This window comes from Misgurnus anguillicaudatus, chromosome 25, assembly GCF_027580225.2.
Source record: "Misgurnus anguillicaudatus chromosome 25, ASM2758022v2, whole genome shotgun sequence".
NCBI lineage: Eukaryota > Metazoa > Chordata > Actinopteri > Cypriniformes > Cobitidae > Misgurnus > Misgurnus anguillicaudatus.
The window spans coordinates 20774882-20796561 of record NC_073361.2 but is presented as its reverse complement, the minus strand read 5'-3'; the positions used below and the strand labels follow the sequence as shown (position 1 = coordinate 20796561).

General features: G+C 40.0%; 1 protein-coding gene across 1 annotated transcript; it reads right to left on the bottom strand.

The window, feature by feature from the left end:
- Positions 1–1151: 1151 nt before the first annotated feature.
- Positions 1152–20000, bottom strand: pan3 (poly(A) specific ribonuclease subunit PAN3). Its single transcript, XM_055182401.2, has 18 exons — positions 19345–20000; positions 18117–18238; positions 17967–18039; positions 15482–15552; positions 14973–15117; positions 13378–13607; positions 13182–13286; positions 13034–13091; positions 12515–12673; positions 10850–10966; positions 10656–10757; positions 9574–9739; positions 8432–8519; positions 7572–7711; positions 7236–7365; positions 4798–4862; positions 4570–4708; positions 1152–3087 (listed from the first exon to the last, which is right to left on the bottom strand). Exons 1-18 carry the CDS (start codon positions 19685–19687, stop codon positions 2947–2949), a joined length of 2394 nt encoding a protein of 797 aa, XP_055038376.2. The 5' UTR covers positions 19688–20000; the 3' UTR covers positions 1152–2946.
- Positions 20001–21680: the final 1680 nt, after the last annotated feature.

Genomic DNA, 21680 nt, shown 5'->3' with positions numbered 1-21680 from the left:
TAAACAACAGTTAAGACGCAAAAAAATTTTTGGTTTAGTTTTTTTAACCAAACCAGGGGTTGTGCACACCAAAACTTTTAAACGCAGCTGAAAACGCCTGGACAACGCCGAATGCCAGCTGTTTTTTCAGCTGAGTGCTTTGGTAGCTCTGATACTTCAGCTACGAGCCGGTTGGTTGCTGTGGTAATGTCCCGCCTCTCCTCCACTGCGATTGGACGGCCGTGTGAGAACTGACATTGACGAACGGAGCTTTTCACCCAAAGTTAAATATTTTTCAACTCTCAGCGTTGAGCGTGGAGACACTTTTTTTAAATCTCCATTTGGATTCTAAAGAACAAAAAAGAAATAGGAGATCAAACAACATGAGGGTCGGCAAACGACAAAGTTTTCATTTTGGGTGGACTATCCCTTTAAGGAATATGAGAAGACAAAATTACTTTCAGCTTGCAAAGTTTCAACATTCAACGTGTCTAGTTTTTTCTAGATACTACCAGTTTAAAAAAAGGTTAGGATTAGAAATTAAATCACTATTTGTACTGCAAATATAAAAATATATTTTACAAAGGAAAACATTTTTCAGGGCTTCCTGAAATACTTTTTAACTGAATTGTATGTAAAGGATCGCACTGTTCCTACCAAAATCTGATGAAAATGTCTGGTAATGCACATGCATTGGGTAGCGTACCAGAATATAGAAATGTAACATGTCTGCAAAAAGCTGCACCAAGTCTTATAAACCAGATTCAGACACTTTATCACAGTGCACGCTGTGCTATCATCTAACTTACTATCACTGTAAAAAAAATATGCAGCACAAAGTTAAAACAACTTGGTTTTGCAAATCAATTCAACCTACTTTAGTTTTGGCTTAAGAAAGTTGACATGAATTTATAAGTTAAAATTGTTTAACTTAAAAATATATATATACATGTTGACTTGACAAAAATACTGCATAGTTTTAAAGTGTTTGTGACCTGGTTCACATCTATGCTTTTTTAATGTTGTGGTCATTTTTGCAGCAGCACTTTCATGGTAAATGTGTTGAAGTGTCTTAACTTGAGCAAGTTTTGCCTTGTGACCATAGTTTCTATATTTTGCTGAAGTTTGTGTGTTAGCCACCCACACGTATAATAATGACAACCACATGAAAGTTAACTTTTATTAATCTTTATTAAAATACTGCTGTACACACAAATATTGCAAAAATGTGACAATAAACACAAGGGCATAAAACTTTACTGAGATGGTGGAGGATGATGATTTTCTGTGTGTTTAAGTCTACGATTGGAGTGCATCCATCTGAAAACCGAATACATGATATGAGCCAGTGCCGGCTTTAAATGTTAATGGTACGTGTGTGTGCGTTTCTGCTATTGAGAGGGCGATAAGGGCTTGGCACCAAGTTCAAGTTATTTACCGACTGATCTGTTTACTAAAAGAAGACAAATAAGATAATCAATAGTACATTTAATCACAGCATCCGTCTTGCTGTGTCCTGTAAGTCCCGCCCTCCTCACCGCAGTTTGATTGGGCGAGTCACCAATGACAGATCAGACACATTCAATCATTGGCCTAAACCAAAGTGTTCAACCTGAGCAAATTCAAAACTGTTTTCCAGATCAGAGATTAAGTTGTAGCTGCTTTGTGGGTGCCATCACACAGGCAAAATAATTCTTGAAGAGACAACCGAAATACAGCCCCGAATCCCCCATTCAATCCAGCTGGGTTTGCACAAGAGACTACACTAGTGAGGTGATATCCCATAATGCATCTCTGTACAACAATTTGGTGAGGAAATAGTAACAGTAACACACAAAATAGCTCTACTGAGATTCACTATTCAAACCGATACCAGTGTGGAGACCAGTAAAGGACAAAGGTAGTGAACAAATTATGAAAAAATAAGTGGCAGGGGATAAGAAAGAGAGAGAAAAAGAAAAGGACAGAAATTTTTGATCCTCTACAAAAGAGGCATAGGAGAACATTTCACAATGAGACTGAACTGGTTTCCCTTGCTAGTGTGGTCCAGTTCTTTGGTTCCTATCACGAGACCCTGACTAAAAATACAACAAAAATCCATCCTCTTAAATTTCGATTTTGCATCTCATTTCCAAAGCATCCATAAAAATGAATAAGGATGTTGCAAAACTGAAATAAAACGATTCTACATAGCAAGAGGAGAAAAGCACCTCTTTGTCAGCGCCTGCAATGGATGTGAAATTTCCCCAAAACACCCACCCCGACAAAAACCAGTAGCACACCCGCCACCTCCAAAAATGGCTGACTTTTGAAAGAGTCATTACAGCATGAGAAGAGTGGCCCTATAATACTCATGCCACACATTCATAGGTGGTCCGTCTCACCCCTCGTTAACAAACCCAGTGGTTTGTCCCAACTATGTGAGAGTCAAAGAGATTCAGGTGAGGAACCCCCACGCACATGACCAGTGGTCTGTCCCAACTTGTAGTACCTCATTAAAAATGTAAAGATGTAGAAAAAGATGCTTCATTTTTCTAGTGAACTTCTTCCATTCCCTCCTCACGTGTGAAGCCACAGTCCTCAATGCACCATGTGGGACACGCGCGCACAGTCACTTAAAAAGGAACTTAAAATATTTAGTGCATCCTCCAGAGAAAAAATAAAAAAATTAAAAATAAAAGCAGGAAGTCTCTTATTTTCTATGTTGTTCCCAAGTCTAAAAAAATTATATCACAGCTTTCAGTACAGTTCATGATTCTGCAGCTGCGGCGTTTTGTGAAAACTAAAAAAATAAGCTTTAGAAAAAAACTCTTCTGGACAGAACAGTGTATCTGACTGGAGGTGAGCTACCAGCTGGCTCCGCCCTGGTCGTGAGATAATCATTCTGCACCTATAGTTCCAGGCTGTAGTGCAATGTGCTCTTTAGTTCAGGCAGTTCCAGCACGCTCCCGCGGGGACGCACGAGCGCTACAGTGGACCGTTAGCGGTGGCCAGCAGTTCCTGGAAAGTGCTTTCAAAGCACCGCTTCAGGTCCGAGTAGGTCACCACGAGTACGCTCTTCTCATCCCGTGACACCAGGCTGATCTTCTCGGGCACTCCGGCATCCAGCTGAAAAAGTGACAAAGGTGGAAAGTTATAATAAACAATTATCCACAACTTGAATTAGGATCCACCAGCAAGACTTAAGAGTTTGCAAAATAGTCTCAATTGGTGTAGCGTTGCATTTGCAGTAGGGAACACACATACTGATAAAACGTATACCGTATTTTTCTGACTATAAGCGCGTTTTTTTTTTCATAACTTGGCTGGTGCTGCGTCTAATAGTCAGGTGCACCTTGTAAGTCAGTATGAATTAATTTCGACATTTATGAGGCAAGAGACAACATTTACAGCCGCAAGATTCCGCTATATACTGCTCCTGTATTTATGTAATTCAATAGATTCAGTGATGTGGAATGACGAGTCTGTGAACTTCACGCTAGTTGGCTTGTTCGGTTAATTTAGCCTATTCAACGTTCCAGATAAGTTCTGTACGCTATGGTTTATCATTGAAATAACTGATAATATTACTTCAACGAACAGACATCTATTCAGCCTGCTGTTCTGTCTGCTATTGTTTAGTTGAATAACTTGCCTTTCCAGATTAAATGTCTGTTCTTCAGCTCGGATTTTGTGAAATATTTTACTAAATAAACGCTATGTCTAGTCCACTGCGACTTATATGTGTTATTTTGTCTTAAAGGGTAACTAAACCCTGGGTCATAGCCTGACTCCACGCACTGGCAATATTAATAAGAAAAGTGGGCAGATCCCAACGGAGATAGAGGGGACGAACTAAGCACGTACCAAGTGTGGTGTGAGATTGTAACAAAGGCGTGTTGAGCTTAAACCTGCTTACAATCACAAGATATTTTTTTGGACCCAACATCCAACAGGAAAATTCAACTGCAGTAGCCACCGTTCAACCTGAAGAGGGCAGCACTCAGACGTTTTTACACCATAAATTGTAGTATTGAAACACTTTATATCCAAATGTCAAAAAACTTACTAAAATCAATGAACAGCACTAATAAAACCCCATTCTTACAGATCATTAACTAAAAAAAAATTGGTTTAGGGTTCAGTTACTCTTTAGTGACACATTTTTTAATGATGCGACTTATACTCCGGACCGACTTATAGTCCGGAAAATACGGTAGCTTGAAGGCACCATTGAATGCAGAGTAAGAGTAAAGGTGCATTCACATTATTAGCGATTTTGTCACTGTGTGTTGCTCGTCTCTTTCAAAAGTGGAATTTCTATATCTGGTTGTCATAAACAAATGAGTAACATCCACTCCAGTAACTGGCGAGAGACTGATGACGTGAACTCCACTGCTTCGTTCTAATTGGTAGTCGCTTCCGAAAGTCGCTCATAATTTGCATAAAGTTAAACATTTCTCAAGTTTGTCGCGCGACTGGCCACGCCCCATCCAGTCGCCAATGGTCACTGTCCTTCGTGTTGCCGGAAGTCGCCAAGCTTCCATTGAAATCGCGTCGCTCTGCTACTGCTAGTCGCTGCTAGTCTGAATGTAGCTTAAGCAAGCTTACCTTGTTGAGACATGACACGATGTGGCTAAGGTCGACCCAAGGCGTGCCCGTCTCAGTCACCTGGTGGAACAGGTGGTCTCTGAAGAGCTTCAGCAGATAACGGTCACCAGTCTCAGACCATGTTGGATCCTTCTGGAACCTACAAGAATTTAAGAGCAAAAGTCAATGATGTTAGCTGAGGGCGTCCAATCAGCCAGCTCAAAATTTTAGGTGTAATAAAAGACTTACTCCGGTCTCTCGTTGATGGTCCCCAGTTTTGCCAGTAAGCGAAACAATCGCCCATTTTGCACCTCCTGCAATGGTACAGGTGTAAATGAAACACATTTGTATTGCTTAGCCCTTAAAGGGACACTCCAATTTTATAAAATAGGCTCATTTTCCAGCTCCCCTAGAGTTAAACATTTGATTTTTACCATTTTGGAATCCATTCAGCTGATCTCCGGGTCTGGCGCTAGCAATTTTAGCACAGCTTAGCATAATCCTTTGAATCTGATTAGACCATTAGCATTTCGCCAAAAAACAACCAAAGAGTTTCGACACCTTTCCCATTCAAAACTCGACTCCTCTGCAGTTACACCGTGCACCAAGAATGACGGAAAATCAAAAGTTGTGATTTTTTTAGGCAGATATGGCTAGGACACTCCTAAATATAGTCCTAGCCATATCTGCCTAGAAAATCAGATTAAATAGATTGTGCTAAGCTATGCTAAAAGTGGTAGCGCCAGACCAGGAGATCAGCTGAATGGATTCGAAAACTAGGAAAGCTGGAAAAGGAGTATATTTTTTTTAAAAGTGTCCCTTTAACAATACACTTTTAAAAAGCATACAAAGTAAAGACAGTAAAATGTTGTCCATAAAAAAACATTTAATGGAAAACAAATTCTATAAGCACTTTGAATTTTGTGTTAGCTTGCATATTGGCTGTTTATTAGTACATATAAAGCACATATTAATGCCTTTTTCTGCATGACCATATACTATATCGTCCAAACCTAAACCAAACATGTGTCACCCCCTACTACAAGGTTACCAGGAAGTCATATAAATCTGGGATGGCATGAGGATGAGTAAATTACATTTCAGTGAAACTTTCCTTTAAAATCAATTATAACAGACAAACACACAAATGCCTGACATTGTACTGTGTATAAAAAAGTATAGCATGCACAAACCCTCATTTTACGGACATAATGTATGCATGTTTGTTCATTTATTTAGGGTGGGGTGCAGCAGCGGTTTCACACATTTGATGTAAGTGCTCAAAATATACCCCAGCAAAGCAGAAGAGAGAATGTGTGAAAAGCCTAAATATTTCATGCGATCACACGGTTTTTTTCACTGACCTCAGCTCACTACATAAGGGACAACATGAAATAATCCATTGATATAATAACTGGAATTAGTGTAGTAGTTAAGTGGCTAGTGTGGCATGTATGACGTGGTTTCTGCACCACTATTTAGTGGTGATGCCATTTTGTAGCTAAATCTAAAGGGAAGAATCATTTTAAAGGATGTAGTCTGACAGATAAGTTAAATAAAGGTTCAATGTAATTATGCACACAATTATGCATAATGAAATTACACTAATCATGTGTTTAGTCCGGACAGCAAGTAAAAAAAAACCCAAGGAAAATATATTTTTGACAGCTTCCCTTGACAATGTCTTCTTGTCAAGGGAAGCAGTCAAAACAGATCTTATCAAGGGAAGCAGTCAAAAAAAAAATTGTAGATGACTTTCTTTGGTTGAACAAATATGTATAACTTCAAATAAATAAATAAAAACATGTTATGTTCTTACATGGAGCTCAACATGACAAAACACAGTCAGAGTCTGAAGACATTTAATGATGACTAGTTAGTTTGAAATGGATAGATGTGTTGTTTAGAGCTTTAAAAAAAAATGGGGCACTATATAATGCCATTATAAAGCTGAAAGAGTCAGGATCATGTGTGTTTGGAGTGTCATGTGTTTTGCTTGTGTTTTCAAAATATGTGTTTGTTGCATCGTGTTAACCATGTGCATCACGTGTTTTGTCAAAATAAGTAACTGCTGCACACGCGTCAAAACCATTTATGATAAAATAGACGCTCATGTTCACAAAATACACGCAAGACACTCCCTTAACAGTAAACTCTGATTACACATGAGATTATGCGAATATCTGGCAAATGCGAGCGTCTCTTTTATTATAAACCCTTTAGACACACAGGTTCACTCGACGCGCCGAACACATTTTGAAATGTCGAACCACACGCATGACGGGCTACATACATGTTGTGACGAACTTCGCATCGTGCGCCCTCAAAAAAAGAAGAAGTCACCGGCCGCCACTGGTTAGGATATTATTTAATGCAACTCTGACTGTGTTTGGCTGAAAGAAGAAAGGCATATACACCTAGGATGTGCCAAAGTTCATTTTGGGGTAAATTATTCCTCTAATATATCTTCTAAAGTAAAAAAGTTATGCTTGTGAGCAAAAACAAGTATTTAGATTTTGTGTTTTTAAACGATGCTCAAACTAATTTAGTCACATTATTGAAATAACTTACCAAACCTATACATCAAAATTGTTTATTGACATGCAAGTTTTGTAAGAACCGTTTCGTGTACTTGAGGTTTGTGTGTCACAATGAATTGGTTGGAGTGCGAAAAACACTAATAATACCTTAGCCAAATCTTCTTCAATGACATCGTTTCTCATTTGCGAGGCATCCAGTTGAGTGTAAAACCGTGCTCCAATCATGGGCATTATGTCATTGACGCTGCGCAGACGGCTCTGTTCTGAGAGCAGATACCTGTGTGACAAAACAAAAAAACAAAATGTGAAAAAAGACATGTAGGATCGCGACTGAGGTCAAAGATGTGCTATTGTTTGAGCATCCGGCCCTAACAGGACATTTACAGTCCAACAAACCGCGATGGTGGTCAACACATCACATTATTATCATCTTAAATTAATTTATGTATTAATAGTGTGTGACTGTGTGAAAAGAGAGCCCACAGAATGAGGTTCTTGAGGTCAGATGAGTAGTTGATGGACACCAGCTCCATGGCTTTCTGAAGATTCTCTCTCTGAATGCCAGCTAGAGAGTTACACGCGAGAGCCAAAACAACCTTCCCCAGAGAGATCAGATCCGCTTGCTAACGAAAAGAAGACACAAAGAGAAACAGGTACCAATCAAACCAAGAGACTTGAATGTGTGCACATACACCACACAAGTGAACACTCAAGACAAATATTTCCCAACAGTGATCACCTTTAAAATCCGTTATCGTGCTCAACTACCAAAGCATTTTGTAGTACAGGATAGTGTCTGTCATTGCATGTTGTGTGGGTTGCATGGTTTAAAGCAGGGGGTGGGCATTTCTGGTCCTGTAGGGCTACTGCCCTGCAAAGTTTAGCTCCAACCCAAATCAAAACACACCTGAAAATCCTAATCAAATGCTGCAGGATTACTTTGCAGGACAGTGGCCCCCCAGGACCAAGAATGCCCACCCCCGATTTACAAGAACAAAAAATATTTAGCTCATTTCAGTACTTCATAATAAATATACTGATATTCAGACCAGTTTAGAAATCAGTAACAGTAAGCTAATGTTTAGGATAACAAAACAATGCATGAATGCATAATACTAAAAATCTATATTACAGAATTGAATTATTTCTGTAATAAAACACACAAGGTGGTTACAAAGGCTGTCTCTGACTAAATGCATGTCTTCATTATATTTCAAGGCTTAATGCAATACCACAAATGTTATGACAAGCAAAATATGACTTAATGCAAGTGCACAGTCATAAAAATAAAAAGGTATGTGATGATGGCAACACAGTGTGGGTGTAAAGGAGAAATTTAGTACCTGGTACTGGGGCATAAGCGCCAGGTGGTTGGTCTGACTATTGTCAAATGTTAAGACATCAAACATTCCTACACAGTTGACTCGTAACCTATGGAAAAACAACAGACATTCATCAGTGTCTGTGTTTGCGTGTGCGTTCATTTGGCAAAACGCTGCTCGCAGGACCAGATAAACAGGTAGTGCGTTTAATAAAGGAAGAGAGAAACTCTAAAACTGGACTTCTCCATTCACTGTTTACAGCTCATAAACATATTCACGGGCCTCATTTCAGGGGCCCTGGAGAACACTGAGCTATCTGTGGTTTGCATGTTTAAAGAGACACTCCACTTTTTTTGAAAATTAAAAGTTGCTGCTGTAACATGGCTGCAGCAGGCGTAGTGATATTACACACTGCCTGAAAATAGTCCCCTTGGTTACTTTCAATGGCAGGGGACTATTTTTTTCGGCAGTTCGTAATATCACTACGCCTGCTGCAGCCATGTTACATCAGTAAAGTCCTTGATTATTACGCTAGTTTGAGAGTATAGTTCCTAGCCCAGGGGTGTCCACTCCTGCTCCTGGAGGGCCGGTGTCTCTGCAGAGTTTTATTCCAACCCTAATCAAGCACACCTGATCCAGCTAATCAAGGTCTTACCAGGCAGACTAGATACTTTGAGGCAGGTGTGTTGAGGGAAGTTTTAGCTAAACTCTGCAGGACACAGGCCCTCCAGGACCGACTTTGGACACCCCTGTCCTAGCCATATCTGCCTAGAAAATCACAACTTTTAATTTTCTGTCGGTCTTAGTACACGATGTAACTACAGAAGAGTCCCGTTTTAAATAGGAAAAATATCAAAACTCTTTGGTTATTTTTAGCGTGATGCTAATGGTCTAATCAGATTCAATGGATTATGCTAAGCTATGCTAAAAGTGCTTGCGCCAGATGCGGAGATCAGCTGAATGGATTTCAAAACGGTAAGAATCAAATGTTTAACTCTAGGGGAGCTGGAAAATGAGCATATTTTCAAAAAAAGTGGAATGTCCCTTTAAAAACTCTATTGAGAGCTAGTCTTTGCTTTACCCAAAGTTAATTATTTACTAGCTGTTTGTCTGAACTCTCGTACACTAGTGTTGTTGTGGGTCAGATGTGTGCGTGACTGTACCGTGTCTTTCCAGTGATGAGGATTTTACTGGGGTCCATGACCCTGCAGGCCAGGCCTGCTGTGTGAATGGTGCGCAGCGCTGAGCTCAGCTGGACGATGTAAGCCCAGATGAGAGACTCGGGTAACAGACCCGCATGTTGCCGTGGAGGAGGAAGCTCGTGCTGCCCTGATAGTACAAAACACCTATGGTTATTACCAAAATACATCCATGTTACACAAAAACTGTTGAATATCTAAAACAATATGATGAATGAACACATTAAAGGCGGAGTCCATGATGTTTGAAAGCCAAGGTTGATATTTGAAATCACCTAAACAAACACGCCCCTACCCAAATAGAATCTGGACCTTCTGTTGATAGACCCGCCCCACACATACGCAACCCGGTATTTGATTTGATTTGATTGGCTATAAGTGTGTTTTGGTAGTCGGTCCGTCTCCTTTTCCAACGCGTTTTTCAAACATCGTGGACTCCGCCTTTAACAGTACAAGTGTCCAAATTATTCTGTTTGAATTGTGAATGACAAAAAAATGCATTAGGGAAGCTTACGAAAAAAAACAGACAATGACATCTTTGTTTGTTTTATGAGCTTAAAAAGATTTAGTTGAAAACAGTAAATCACAAAGAATTGTGTTTTTACAGGCAGCGTCACAAATAACCATGCAGTGCCGCTTCTGCATCACCACATTATTTAAAAACCATGCTTACTTTAATGTCCCGTCAACTTTCTACAAGGTTTTAAAAGCCAATGCCCTAAAACTACTCTTGCACTGGCAAGTGTTTTATTTATCACTGATAACAAATGCTCACAATAAACAAGGCGTGTTATGGTTTGGGCCTGCATTGTGGTTAACACAGTCGCATGTACTGCAGCTGTCTATAGCCAAACGTCACCCCACTGGGTTTTGCTTCCTCTGTATTCTTCGGCTTGCAGGTACTGAGCCCACCTGAGGTGGGATCGGTTTCAACCACTCCTTCCTCTTTCCTCGGTTTACGCTAACAGAGACTCAACTGCCACACACTAACGCTTGTGTCCTCAAACACACGCACGCAGTGTGGAAGCGCGTAAGAAACGACTCACCCCACTTTCTCTTGGTGAAATACGAATCTGCCGCAGGGTCATTGAAGTGCCTGCTAAACATGGTCTCTGCACCCGCATGGAAGTCATAGGAGAATACGAGCGCTGGGGAGGAAAGACGTGCAGATGAATTCAAATGCATTGTTGCAGAAGAAAAGAGTGTTATGCAATAAAAACACACACACACATATACATACAGTGGTCTCCAAATGCTTTGGTGGTGAAGACCTCTCTGAGGGTCACAGTGTTGGAGTGCTGAATCTTCTTCCACATGTCTACCAGCATCATACACTTGGTGTTCACCAATCTGAACCCTGTGTGTGCACACAAACACATTTTTACACATACAATGAAACATTTCCGAAGATTTAGAGGACTTGTTTTTTTTTTTTTTTTTAAAAGGATTGTTCACCAAAAAATGAAAATAATGTAATTAATGACTCACCCTCATGTTGTTCCAAACTTGAAAGACCCCCGTTCATCTTCGGAACACAGCCAAAGATGTTTTAAATTTAGTCCGAGAGCCTGTCGACCCTCCATTGAAAATCCACGCACGGTACACTGTCCATGTCCAGAAAGGAAACAAAAACATCATCTAAGTAGCCCATGTGACATCAGTGGGTCGATTAGAATGTGTTTGAAGCGCATACGCGAGACTAAAGTCACGTGACTGCAGTAACGCGAATGATGTATGACGCGGCTAACGTGTTATCTGGTGCGCCCAGTTTTTTTTTTGTTCACCCAGGCTTCGTTTACAGTCTGAGGGAGATGCACGCTGTAAGTTTGAAAAAAAATAAACTTCGCAAACATGTCTGAGGATAACAAGTCATTCGCGTCATTGCAGTCACTTGACTTTAGTCTCGCGCATGCTCTTCACAACAGACACAGAAGAGAAGACAATGCTGAATAAAGACAGTTTTACAAAAATTACGACTTTATTCAGCATTATCTTCTGCGTCTATTGTGAAGCGCATGCATGAGACTAAAGTCACGTGACTGCAGTGACACAGATGACGTGTTATCCTCAGACAAGTTTGCAAAGTTTTATTTTTTTTCAAAATTACAGCGTGCGTCTCCCTCAGACTGTAAACGAAGCCCGGACGCACAAAAAAAACAGCTGGGGCGCACCAGATAACACGTCAGCCGAGTCACTGCAGTCACGTGACTATAGTCTCACGTATGCACCTCGCAACAGATCCGGAAGAGAAGACAATGCTGAATAAAGTCGTAATTTTTGGACCAAAATGTATCTTTGATGCTTCAACACATTCTAACTGACCCAATGATGTCACATGGACTACTTTGATGATGTTTTTATTACCTTTCTGGGCATGGACACTATACCGTATGTAGATTTTCAATGGAGGGTCAGAAAGATCCCGGACCAAATCTAAAACTGTGTTCCGAAGATGAACGGAGGTCCCACGAGTTTGGAACGACATGAGTCAATAATGACATTATTTTCATATTTGGGTGAACTATCCTTTTAATATCAATGCCTTTTTACTAGGTAAATAAAAAACATTGTTGTAAAACTGTAATTCTCTAAAAGAACTCAAACAAATCACTGCTGGTGCAAAAAAAAAAAATTCTATAAAGCAAATGTGTGACCCTGTCATTTTTTTGATTTACATTCTGCAAAAATATAATCTTGTTATTTTTAATATTGACTGAGTAAGGCCATATGAAAAACTAAAAACACTGGTGCCATCGAATCAGTGATTGAAATCAAACTTTGATGCTCTTAATCTCATATTTAAATTATGAGAATTTAGCCTGGATTTTTACAGACAAGGTCACATATGAGATACCACTTTAAACCTCAAAACAAGCATGCAAAACAGAAATTTTCAATGCATCACCATGTATCCTCCTGAGGCAGTAAGGCAGGTCATCTTTGCTGTTGACTGCCTTGTAACAGGAAGTGATGTAACTGAAATTGCTGGTTTTCTGAAGACGGTTAGGTGGAGGGGGTTCCAGGGGAAAGAGGCTGTGGTAACTGTCTAACTCAGATGGCACTCCTAAAGAGGAGATGGAAGAGCCACAGTCAAGCCCATAACACAGCTTTTTTTCTCACGCACACACACGCGAACACACTCCAAAACATTCCCACTTCTCCACAAAAACAAATGCAATGAAATAAATCAAATAAAAAAGCTTATAGGGTGTGTATTTTGTAAAGCACATGTGGAGATTCATGTAGACCCTTGTTAAGTCTACATACAAATCAAAACAAAAAAGACAGACAGGATGTGGTTTTCTCAGACAACAGGTGAATTGAAATGCACTTGCCACAAAACAGACATTGTAACTGAACAGTTTATATCCACGCAAAACAAAGTTGACATACGATGCAGACACAAGGCAAACCACATCCTTACCAGGGTTCTCAGACTGATCAATCTGAGCCATTGTTATCAAATGTCTGTTTATCAGCTCCTACAAGAAGAGACGTCAAAGTCACAATAAATACTTTTAAGGTCAAAACGACAGAATAAACAACAACACTGCCTGACAGAAACAAAATACCTGTCGGAGTTCGTCAGCCATAAAGAAGGATGGCGCGTTGGCTTTTGGCTGCATGTAGGCCACGTGAGGTGCTGTTTGTGGGTACATGTGATACGTCGGAAACACCTAAATATTTGATGAGCAGAACCAACAGGTAAATGTTAAACAGGTAAAGGCAATAGCAAATCAAAGCAAACGGGATTTACAAGGATCGTACCATTCCGGCTAATGGAGCGGGGGTGTTATCAGTATAAAAGTAGGTGGTTCCACCAACAGTCTCCTTTTGAATGATGTGAGCTCCGCCCCCCTGGTCAGACGCAGTAGTGGGCACCATGTAATTGGCTGGGTTCGGATTGGGTGTGTGGCTGCGTCGCCTCGGGGCCGGGGAAGTGTGCGGGGTGATTTTAGGGGAGTGCAGAGGAGATGACCCGGCAGAAAGGGACATACCTTTTCAAAATAAATAAATAAGCATTATAGCCTGAATTACAACCCTGACCAAATACATTTACTCACAAGCAAGCAGAGGAGTGGGTTAAAGCGACACCATGTAATATTTCAACCTTCATAATAAATTTTCAAGACCCTTGTGATAGTACATCGACTTTAAATAGGTTGAATGACATGTCTACCATAGCCTGACGGGGTCTGTATTGCTTTTACTCGTACTTTAAAACTTAGGGTTTCTGGTAGTAACCAGAGCACAAAAAAAACTACAAAATTCAACTGCTTTACAGCATACGTCACTTCCTCCACACAATTTTTTATTTACGTGAATTTTGCTGGAGGCTACTGAAGGAGTGTAGAGAGAGCAACTTCTATTATGTGACTATGTGGCACCGTGTTAGTGTCAAGGACCTATGACACGGGCGACCAGGGTTCGATTCCCCTTTAAGGCAGTTTTTTATATAAACTCATGATCTTGATTCATAAAAAAATGCAATCTTCTTTATAAATTATGCTATAGCAGTCAAACTTGCTCAAACTCACACAGTGTAAAACCAAACCCTATTCATTCACCAATCAGATCCGAGCGTTTCTCTCTTCACTCTTCCTCAATTGCTGCGTTCCGCTGTCACTCGGGTGACGTATAACAAAGCGGCAGACCTAAACACATCGGCTTACTTGGATTTGGAGCGACAATTTTCACACAAAAGAGAGGAAAAAAAAAGCGCCATTGCGGAAAATCCTGGTGGCGAGGGATAGAGAGACGATGCAATAATATTTGTTTCGAAAATGGCAAGGAAATACTTCTGGTCGTTTCTCAATTGGAAGGCTGCAGCCTCTGGAGGTCAAATATGCAGGCTGCATACGTCATCAAGCCTGGTTTATTAAGGTAAACTGAGCATTACATTACATTACGCAGGTCATAAGCATACTGCAACAATTTACGATTAACTTAGTATAATAGTCAACTTTATAATTGTAAATATTCTGAAATAAGACAGTCTTGATGACGTATGCAGCTTAGAAATACGACATCCGGAGGCTGCAACCTTCAGATTGAGAAATGGCTTCTGCCACGAGTTCCTCATCAGAAAGTTGTAACATGACTGCGTTTCTCCCTGATGCCTCAAAATGTTGATCGTGTAGCGTTTTAAAGGTTTAGTTTGTAGTTTTGTTTTAATGTTGGCCAGTTCTTTTACTTTGCGACAGTGCTGCTGCACTTGTGACCTCTAGGGGCGCTAGGCGTGAAAAATACATGTATAGCACACCCTAGTTGACAAAAAGTTCAACGGTGTGCCTTTAAAAGAAACACAAAGACAGTAGAAACCACATGTACACATTAACACGTGGCTGTGTTGAGTCACTGACCAGGTGCGAGAGCAGCCGCAGTGGAGCTGCTCAGGCCAGGATGAGGGAAGATGGGGGAAGCAAATGCTGGTACATTCGTTTGAGACATGGAGGCCATACGTGGGGCCCCTTTAGGGACGAACTCACTGGCTGCAGGGTTAGGTGCCTGTAAGAGAACCGCAGTCACCCACAAACCCAAAAATAAAACCATTATTCTAACACATTTGAGAAAGCATTGACACACACTGCCATGTTGTTACTACTGTATAACTGTAGTAACCATAACAAGTTTTAGATATCATGGTTAAAATATGGTTCCTTTAGTAAGATGTTGTAGTTACTGTGGTTTAAACACAAAAACTATAGATAAACTGCAATTACTGTTGTAAAAATGTAGCTAACTTTTATTAACCATTCGTGAATGAAAATTATATTTCTTCAAGCTGTTGAAGGCTGTCAAAACTAACCACAATAATAAATAACCACAATACTTACAAGCAGGTGTCAAGCATATTGTAGCAAATGCTCACCTTTCTCCTCTGCGATATGCTCAAAGCACCAAAATCACTGAAGAGAGATGATGTCGGAGAATTTACAGGATCTTAAAAGTCAGGGTTAAGAAACACAGAAAGAAAAAAAAAAGATTGAATACATGTGTCAAACAGGTGCAAAATGTTTAAACCACATTCGCAGGTAGTCGAAAACGCATTTAAATTGATTGCTTTTGTGGTGCAGCCACAAAAGGCCGCCTACTCTCCACCTATTGATCTCATGTGATGTACCGAGCACAATTTTTTTACAGCAGACCAGACATTTTAGCACGAACCCACATTGTTCAGCGCGACCTTTAGGCTTTCACTGATAAAACTGAAGCGCTTGCTCTCCGCCTCTATCTTTTTGCGAGCATTTTAAGTTGCGCAAACTTACTTTATTAATTGCTTTGAAATATCTGAGAAAGCACTTAGATATAAATGTACAAAACTCTGTGCAGCATGTTTACTAACAATACAAGCAGCGGAACTCTGACATAATATTAGTGCGCGTCTGTTCCCCTTAAATTGAAAGACTAAGTGTGGGGACACATTTCAAGTGAGAGAAAGGTTACATCGTGTTACCTTTTAAGATACATTGTTACAGTTCCCTTTTGAGGGAACTAGCGCTGCGTCACTGCGGTGACACTTTGGGGGTGCGTCAGAATGTGTATATCAAATTTAAGCAATGGTGAGGCATAACGACAAAGACTGGGTGACGTGGGAGCCAGGAAGTATATCACTATCTGAAATATTGCCAAAGACAGCGTTACAGGGACGCAGGAAGTATGGCAAGGGAGAGGCAGCGTCTCGTTTTCTTCTCAGGGAACAGCAGTTATATACGTAACACCAGACATTTGCACATGTCAAACAAACACTTCTACTAACTATGCCAGGGGTGGGCATCGAGGGCCGCAGTCCTGCAGAGTTTAGCTTCAACCTTAATTGAACACACCTGAATGTCATTTCCAAACAGTCCTGAAGACTTCAATTAGATTTTTCAGCTGTGTTTGATTAAGGTTGGAGCTAAACTCTGCAGGGACACCGGCCCTCAGGACCAGGAGTTGCCCACCCCTGAACTATGCAATAAAGCATTTTGGTATAAATCAACATTCGTATACAGAAGATATAAGCATTTAAAGCTAATAGTTTAGCACGTGTGCTTAAAAAGTGTAGAATTTTTATGATATTATCCTACACGACACAGGGAATTTTTTTCCAGAGAACTTCTTGCATAAAATAGATTCAAGCACTTTCAATGACCTGTATATCCAGGTATGTATATTTTTCAAAAACTTCCCAGGGCATAGAATTTTTTCCCCCAGATTCACAAACTTTCATGGATTTCAAGGACCCGTGGGAACCCTGACTAAGGTTGCAAAGGGGCAAATAGTTTCCCGTAAACTTCTGGAAACTTTCCATAGGAACTTAATCTTGGAAATTTAGAAAATATTCCAAATTGGAAATTTAAAGGGAATTTATGGGAATTTGAAAATTTTGGGAAATGTATAAAAACTATATCATATACAAACAAAAATATTTCTTGACTGATTTCTTTCTTTCTTTCAATTCTTTTAAACACCATACCACCTTCTAAGGCTATATTCATGGCGAGAATAAAGTGTAATTAAAGACTACAAAGATGTTTAAAATTAATTTCCTCTAAAAATCTTAGAACTATGTTTGGATTTACTTGATTAAAAACCTTTATGATAGTATCAACAGAATAAAAAAGGTTTCTTACAGGGGCAGATGTAATACAATCTAGAAGGATATGTTTAATGGACAATGAATTCTGACACGGTGAACATTTTGGAGGATTTTCTCCTAAGAGTAAAAATTGATGTGTAATTTTTGAATGTCCTATTTCTGGAATGATTGAAGTAGAACTTTAATTCTTTCATTGTGCAATACAAAAGTATAATAAACATTATTATAGCAATTATAATAGTGATAGCTTACATTTAGAGATCTGATTTACTGGCAAGCTGTTTTTATGTAATTTACATGAATACACGTAAAAAAAATTGACATTCTGACATTATTTTGTGTGCAGGATTCAGTGCATGTTATGGAGGAATGCAGTACATGCAGGGGGTGTGGCCTCAATGGTCCTTCAGTAAACAGTGTGCTGTGTGCATGTGAATGTGCAGGGAAAATCAACTGAAATTGCAACTAAATTATGCGCCAAGATTTTTTATATTTAAGTTCCCTGTTATAGGCAATTCTAATTTTTTTTTTCAAATTCCAAGTTTATTCCCATACATTCCCACTAATTCAAATGAAAAGTTTCCAGCCTTGAAAATCCCCAAATTTTGCAACACTACTCAGGACAGAAGCAGTCGAAGATGGTTAAAAGAGACAGATTAAAACGGCAGGTGTAAACGAACATGCGCCTCTCTCGTCGTTGTGATCCGATCAACCAAAAACCATCTTAAAACCAGGCGTAAATGTCCTCAAATACTGCAAACAAAGCTGAGCTCACCATGAGTGCTGTGGCTATAGCTCTTGGCACCATCATTTAGCAGACTTGGTGAACTGCTACTAGTAGTCATCCTCTGAAAACACATGCAAACATCAAAAGGTGGGCAATGTCCTGTTATTCATCTCCAATGTCATATGAATAAATGTTTACCTGCATCATTGAATACTTGGACTCTGGTGGGCCTCCAAACCCATTGACTCCAATAAAAGTGCTGCTGAAGTATGAGTTGGTGAGACTAGCATCATTCAGAGCACCTCCCTCCATACCAGGGACTGCAAAGAAATCGAAAACAGATGAAATTCCTGTATGCTCTTTAAAATCCAAAATTATTGTATGCATAAATAAATGAAGCTTTTGCAAAGTATGGTTATGCGCACAATGATTCTCCATGCTGACAGAGGATTTCAAAGCACAGAAGAGAATTAAAATGTATATAAAAATACAATTGACAATAATCACATTTGCTTAAGACAAAACATGTACTTGCGCTTGTAGAATATACATAGTTGTGATACATACATAGAGCAATTATGTGCTAAAGTTGTGTTGCATAAATGCATAAGTCATTCACTCTTTACATTCTTATATGATTTTAATAATATTGCAAAACATTTTAAGCATTTACAGACTTATGTGGACTATTTTACAATATGTGCCGCGCTTTTCATAGATAATTTCTTAAAAACAAGCTCAAGGGAGACGGACACAACAGAGGAACGTAGCGATAACTCAACAACCAATCAGAACGCTGCGTTTGAATGACATCACTAGTTCGTCAGTCGACGCGCTAAACGCACTTTCTTGATTTTCAAAAAACTGAAAGTCTTCCAGTATTAATTCGATGTAATGCACTGACAGTGCTAAATGTTTATTTGCTATAAACATATGGGAGTGCGTGTTTGAAAATACGTCAAAATCGCTTTTTGTTTACCAATGTATTTTATACAGTGTGGCACGCACAAACACAATAATGCAAACATTTGCAAACTTGTGTTGCAAACGCACTCGAGACTCTTTACGTAAAGCAAACAGCTCAGTCAAAACAACGACAACCAAAGATAGCTTCTTGTTTATGTAACAGTTATCCGTTTTCACCGTGAACAATAACTTGCAAATGTTTTTGTTTTAGTCAGAACAACTAAAGCATGGCGTTTAAAATGAACACATTTCATGTTGTTGTTATTATCATTATCATAGTTAATTTCTGTTGAAAAAGACCCTGCACGCTGTACCGTTGATTTTACTGTATTGTTTTGGTGGCGAGCGATAGGCCGCGCTGAATCCACGTCCTCGATTTAGACAAAAGCCGCCGTGTAGTCCCACAACTAAACGACAACAGGCGAGGGCACGCATTAGGCCTCAAAACAAGCAAACTTACTAGACAATAGCGGTCCCTCCAAAGCCGTTCCTGCGGGACCGAGGGAATCGCCCTTTTTGGGAACACTTGCTGGAGCTCCGCTCCCTGGGCCGCCTGCAAGCGAGAAAACTGCCGCCGTCACTGGTCCACCCGCTAAAGATAAAGACACTGGGCTGCCTCCTCCAGTGCCAGCGCCACCGTGCAGAGAAAGGCTTCCCATAGACGGGTCCTCGTGCAGAAACTGGCATTCATCTCCGTAAAAACAAGTCTTGTCTTTCGCGTAGTAACGGCAAAATTTCACCTTCACACCGGGTATCCCGACACCCCCGAGCGCAGCAGCTGAAGCTGGGAGTCCACTATTCATGGCACCGCTGCTGCTCCCGCCGGAAGACGCTCGCTCATAGATACTCAGCAGCAGTATATTTTAAAACACTTGAAAGAAATGGTCACCTCAAAGTACGTGTAGCAATAAAATCAGCGTCCTCATCGAACCAGATCAACAGTCAGCAATATCCGCGCATTTGTTGCCATGCATTGATACTTGTTTTCGGGGTCCATTGCTGGCCTAGCAGTTCATCAGCCTGGCATTTAGCTGGGATCATGCTGTTGTTGTTGTCTTCTGTCTACACTTGCTCAGCTAAGCGCTAATAGCTATGCTGTGCATGCTGGGTAGCTGCAATTCACATACGAGGCACTAGGGTCTTATAAGCATAACACTTTAACAAGCATTGATACTAAATAACGTTATTGTTTACAAAAATATTAAAGGCCTTATCATACTCAAAGGTTCCACGCAGTAAAATAGTGAGTAACTACAAATATGCAAAAAAAAAAATGTATAAAAATAACCGAACAGAAAGGTGTATTTTGTTTGTATTTTTAGTTAAAGCTTGTTTAATCTTATTTTAAATAATTTTTAATTTCCTGTAAAGTCAATCTTGAAATTAGTTTTTATAAATGTTAGAAATGTTGAAACACACCACAAAGAATGTAAACTATGTAGTACTGAAATGCAGATTTAAGGGGGTCGCACACTGGACACGCAACGCCGCATCATTCTAAAAAAACAAACACATCGCTTTCAATGAGTATACGCACACCGGCTCCGACAGGTGGTGCCTGTCTGCGCTATGTCCAGCTATGACTCAGGAAGTTGCTCAAATCCCTGTGCGCCACACACATAGTATAACATTAAATACCATCATATTTGTCCCAAATCAATAACGATTAACATTGGCTGCTAACGTATATTTTGCATTTTGAAATATACGCTATCTGATGAAGCTCACGCTTTTTAATGTGCACTTCCGGTTTACGATACCTCCGAGTTGTCGTAGACGCGATTCGACGCAGCGCTGATCTGCGCGTCCGGTGTGCGACCCCCTTTAAGCCTGCTGTATATCTGTCAAACACACAGCCTTGCAACGTATAGTTTATTTTAATCGTACATACACAAACGTTTGACGCAACTGCATTGTGACAAAATGCAATGCATCTCCTGGGCTACATAATATATTCTCCTGTACATGCAGTGTTTCAAAAATTCAGAAAATTTTCTGTAAAATTGTCAGACCGGCTTCTGTGTGAACACAAACACGTCCCGTAAATGTCTGGGATCGCTCCCGGAAAGAGGACATAGTAACATAGCCGTAACATAGACGGAAAGCATTGTGTGTGAACAAGATGGAGAAGCAATGCCGTAAGAGGCGTGCCGTAGTGAGGACGTGTCATTGCAACCAGAAGTTATGGTTTATTTCTTCGACACACAAATTTAAAAGCAGAATACATTCAGGACGAGAAATGTAGGCAAACTGGACTGAAGCAGAGATCAGGGAGTAAGTCACTATCCGTGCTGAAGCTGAGATCATTCATCAGCATAACAGAACCGCTTATCACACGCTCCTGAATGATCTTTTCATAAACTAAAATGCTCAAGAGAGAAATCACGGATAATTAGCATTCTTCAGACACTGTGGAAAAAACGTACGAAGTGCAGGACTTTAAATAGCATACGCCACGTGTCTTTACGGTATTTTTAGATATGTGTGTAAAAGCACGCACAGATTCCAGAAAATCATTGGCAGCGTGAATGAACCGAAAAATCAAATGATCTCAGACGCATTTCCTGTGTATTTTCCTGAAAAGGACTTAACACAATCGCGAGCATCCTGTCAGATTGGTTAATCACACATTTTTCTGTGGTGTGACAAACTCAGAACACATTTAATATAGGACTTCACATGGACCTTTAAGTCGTCTTGAGGCTCCCTTTGGAAGTTTGTTGAGGATCCCTAATGGACCCCGATTAAGAAATGATTCTCAATATAGGCTAAATAAAATTGCACAAAAGAAAAAAA